We start from the raw sequence: 4717 nt of genomic DNA, 5'->3' as shown, positions 1-4717 counted from the left end.
CGAATTAAAGACAAGGGATTCTTTCGTCGAATGAAACCCGGTTCGTGTCAATCTATATTTAAATTAATGCCACCAAAAACATCTGATAACAAACAGCTCAGTCTCAATAAAGCTGTTTGTTTTTCTATAAAAAGTAATGAAATCTTTAGGTAAAACGAAGCCAATTCTAAGGTTCCTTACTGCCTTTATTATTTATATAGTTAAATTTTATGTGATCGACCGTTCAACATTCTTTAAACATAATTACGTATTTGGCAAGTCAACGGCCAAGTCTCTAGTCAAATTAATACAAAATTTAATACTGAACCCTCCAGAATTCGGCGGAAAGTGGGTAACGGAGTGTTTTAACGCTAAATTCCCTCTGCCTATCCTGCTGTGTGCAGGATACAGCGTGAAGCTAATTTTTAAAACTATATTTATTATGTGTAAGTTGTTCATCTGTCTGTATTTTATTCAGGTATTGCAAGTATCTAATCATAGAGTTCAGTTCCGCAATTTCTCGAAAATTGGGCCGAAAGTAAAGAACGGAATGTTGTGCCTGCCATAGGTATACTGAATACTAAAGCTAAATGAAAATAGAAGAAAATGAAAAGATTAAATCTCATTCCTCTGAGCAGGAATCGAATCCACAACTATCGCTTTTACTGGGCCACCACGGTCTCTGACAAGTAAGTGTACATTATAGAAAGCGCTATAGGGATTGGTGTATTGAGGTGACGTCATCGTGACGTAATTGAAATGCAAACTACTGCATAATGTGAGCATCACGGAGCGGACAAGTTTTGAAACGAGTCAGTTAACCATTTTTTTTTACATAGTTATGAGAACTTGATTTTAGAGTTCCCCATGACCTGTCAACAAAAATATTTTTTTAGAAATGTTTTTTGTTATATTATATTATACTATATATACTAAAAGGTAACTAACTGTAAATTATAAAATTTTCTTATATAGATAGATTTTTTATATCATATTATAAGATGAAAATTTAGGGTCGTGTTTCCGAACGTCAATTGTAAAGAGCTGACAGATTTGCTTAGTAATAGAATGACTTACTTTTGCTTCGGGGCAGCGTGAGAGCGGTTAGGCGCATCACTTACTATATTAGCGGTATCGTACCTACCTACATTTTAAATTCAAAACCAGAAACTAGTAAAAGATAATTATTGTTCATTTAAATATCATTTCAGTTCATTTACATGAATGTTCAATTGATATGAGATTTGTAGATTTAAGTTTTTGCCATTAGTGTTGTGTTTGTGTTGAGTAATTAATAAAAATTGTAAAGGTTGTTTTTTTTTTGTTTTTTATTTGTGTTATTCCTAATAATATTAATATTTTTTAATTATTCAAACCAATCTCTATTTAATAAGTTCACCTTTTATATATCAGGTGTCAATTGTATTCTTTTTCTTAAGATTTTGTTTTATACTAGAAAGTAATCAACGTATGTTTCTTACATACACAACCCAACAGTTTTGAGTTTTTTTTCCTTTTTTTTCCAGAAGTCACACGAACGAAAAGAACCTCGCAGATTATAATTAAATGGAACCTTGGATCAAAAACGTTTCGCTCTTGACCACAAACAATTTAGTCTTGTATGTTCTTAGCACTCTCAGTCACATTATAGATTTTGATCTGTGAGTTCATAATGGTGTATTTAATAATAATATTAACGATTATTTTATTATATTTATATGGAGTCAGGACTTTTAATTATTGGAAAAAGAAAGGTGTTAAACATGATTCTCCTTGGCCATACGTCGGGAATAATTTATCTAACTTTTCGCAAAAATGTAGCATTGCCATGATGGCCACAACAGCTTACTATAAATATCCTAATGAAAAAGTGGTAGGATTTTTCAGAGGTACTGCACCTGAATTAGTGATTCGGGATCCTACGCTTATAAAACGGGTGTTGATAACAGATTTTCAAAGTTTCTATGCAAGAGGATTTAACACTCACGATACTGTTATTGAGCCTTTAATGAAAAATTTATTTTTTGCTGATGGAGACTTATGGCGACTAATAAGACAACGATTCGGACAAGCTTTCAGTACAGGAAGATTAAAAGCTATGTTTCATATAATAACTGAAAGGGCACAGAAACTGCAAACAATAGCTGATGAGGTAGCGAACATGGAATATTATGACATGAGAGAATTAATGGCACGGTACACTACAGACTTCATTGGGGTGTGTGGATTCGGGTTAGATATGGACTCATTAAACAATGAAATGTCAGAATTTCGAAAATTAGGAAAGCGAATATTTCACAGAACTGTACCAGATGCAATAAATGGTGCGTTGAAATTTATGTTTCCAGAATTATGTAAAAATATTCACTTTTTGTCGAGAGATTTGGAAAACTCTTTTAATTACTTAATAAAGACCGTCCTACAAAACAGAAATTATAAGCCATCAGGCAAAAATGATTTTATAGATTTAATGTTGGAATTTAAAAAAAAAGGTAAAATTATAGTAGAGTCACTGGAATTAAAAAACTACGATGGTTCACCAAAACTTATTGAACTTGAGATGGATGATTTGTTAATCGCTGCACAAATTTTTGTATTTTTCGGCGCTGGTTTTGAAACATCTTCTACAACGTCCAGTTACACATTACACCAGTTAGCATATCATATGGACTACCAAAAAAAAGTTCAAGAAGAAATAGATACTGTTTTAAAAAAACATGATAATAAAATAACTTACGAAGCCATTAACGAGATGGCTATCTTGGAAAAGGCGTTTTATGAGGCTATGAGATTGTATCCAGCAGTGGGATTTTTATTACGAAAGTGTACAGCGTCTACGTATACTTTTCCTGAAATTGGTTTAACTATAGACAAGGGTGTCAAAGTTGTTATTCCAACGCAAGCTTTACATAGGGATGAAAAATATTTCGAGGAACCACATAAATTTAACCCTGACCGATTTTTGGACACGAAAAGTATGAAGAGTGATGTTTATTTACCATTTGGGGATGGGCCAAGAGCTTGTGTCGGTATGAATTTTCAATTTCAAATTTAATTTTTAACTTTTTTCATGACAAATTGTGTATGTAGGTAATATTTTGAGAATTATTTAATATTGACGCCATTCGTGGTGCAGGGGCACAAGTATGCGATTTTTACCGTGACAGTGGGGAGTGGGGAACGGAAGTGTCTAAATGGGAACGGAGTGTTTTAATACTAGCTTCCCTTTGCCTACCTTGCTATATGATGGAGACAGTGTGAAGCTAAAATTAAACAAACAACAAAGGTTCTCAAGTGTAGGTTAGATAAATTCTACTTCTGTAAATGACGTAAAATTAAAAAGTAAATGTTTAAAGAAGTAAATAAGACTAAATAGATAAATATAATAAAAGAAATATGCTATCTTTTATTAATGCTAATCATTTATGGCTGAAAGTAGATTATATAATGAGCTTTTATTTGAATCTTAAGAAAGGAATATCATATTTCCTCGCTCTGGTAACAAGACAAAGAGCACAACAAACAACGCCCTAAAAGATGGGCGACGAACAGAGTGCCCTGACATTAGGTTCCCTCTGCCTTGTTATATAAGGGGTAGAGTGTAAAGCTACTTAGTTTTATTTTGGTATAATTTTGTATTTAAAATATTTTTTCAGCTGCCAGATTGGGAAAAATGCTAGCGATGGCTGGAATCGTCGCTGTCTTACAAAAGTTTACTGTAGAACCGTGTGCTATAAGCAAGTTGGAACCACTTCCAGATCCAATGGCCGTAGTGTCAGAAAATTTTATAGGTGGATTACCTCTAAAGCTAAAAAAAAGAACCTTTTAATATGTATTTTTAGTCTTGCAATTAATTATAGTTTAAATACTACTCTTTGTATTATTATTGATAAAGAATATAAGATTTGGTAAATTTAAAATTTACTGCTGTTTTCTTAAACAATCCCATAAATCTAAATCTCCAATAAAAATATTTATTAAAATAAATATAAATAAGTGTATGTCCATAGATAACTATTTATGTATATTTGTAATGTAGCAATAATTTTAAATAAAAAATAAAAAACCAGTCAATTGCGACCCAAATTTGTCCACCGAAGGGTCCGTACCAAATCAAATTTCATAACTGTAGGCCCATGTGAAGTTCCCTGTAGGTTTTGGTTACGCGGTGAATTTCGTACAAATGCAGCAAAAACGATGCATAAATACTAGTATGTTTTAATTGTGCTGACTTTAAAGCTTGTTTTTTTGTGCTCCAAGCGACCATGGCCGAGAGATATCAAGCTGAAATTAAGTAAGCTTAATTTCATCAAATCACTTAAGTAAGCTTAATTTCAGCTTGATATCTCCACGCGATCTTTTTCCTTTTGAGATACGGAACCCTAAAAGTCATAACATATCGAGTTTGCAATATAAAATAACAAGGGACATTTGCTGCAATATGTTTAGCATTTAATTTCCAAGTCTTATCTGAATTATAATAACATAAATATATAAAATGTTTACTTATTTATTATCTGTGGGCGAATGACCTAATAAATTACATTGCAAAATTGTAATAACATCTCGTCTAATAAAATATATAATTGTATGCTATACACGTGATAGCAACGAAACGAAAACGAAACATGATTGGCCAAAACATGCGCCAAAATTCAAAATGATGAAATTATTATTTCTTCCTATTTCTTTTAAGTATTTTAAATTTATACTTTTTTATTGTCACATTACAATTAAC

The 4717-nt window shown here is 32.0% G+C and overlaps 1 protein-coding gene across 2 annotated transcripts; it reads left to right on the top strand.

Annotated features, from left to right (window-relative positions):
- The first annotated feature begins 1014 nt into the window (after positions 1–1014).
- On the top strand, positions 1015–3903 carry LOC146537818 (cytochrome P450 6B7-like). Of its 2 annotated transcripts, none has more exons than XM_085188964.1 (3): positions 1015–1110; positions 1506–3008; positions 3636–3903. In XM_085188964.1, the coding sequence occupies exons 2-3, from the start codon at positions 1652–1654 to the stop codon at positions 3806–3808; spliced, it is 1530 nt and encodes a 509-aa protein (XP_085045090.1). In that variant the 5' UTR covers positions 1015–1110; positions 1506–1651; the 3' UTR covers positions 3809–3903. The 2 variants fall into 2 exon arrangements, with proteins under 2 accessions (XP_085045090.1, XP_085045091.1); XM_085188965.1 differs by lacking the exon at positions 1015–1110 and adding an exon at positions 1147–1288.
- The last annotated feature ends 814 nt before the right edge of the window (positions 3904–4717 follow it).

The sequence above is a fragment of the Heliconius melpomene genome, chromosome 7 (genome assembly GCF_056956725.1).
Source record: "Heliconius melpomene rosina isolate 202511_hmr_F chromosome 7, ASM5695672v1, whole genome shotgun sequence".
NCBI classification, from domain to species: Eukaryota; Metazoa; Arthropoda; class Insecta; order Lepidoptera; family Nymphalidae; genus Heliconius; species Heliconius melpomene.
This window is presented reverse-complemented; position numbering and strand designations above follow the sequence as displayed.

Bases quoted from the DNA above. Each gene is read 5' to 3' on its own strand.
- LOC146537818 (XM_085188964.1), top strand. From the start codon at position 1,652: ATGGTGTATTTAATAATAATATTAACGATTATTTTATTATATTTATAT. The intron at 3,009-3,635 runs GTATGAATTTTC...ATATTTTTTCAG, and splicing joins TGGGCCAAGAGCTTGTGTCG to CTGCCAGATTGGGAAAAATG.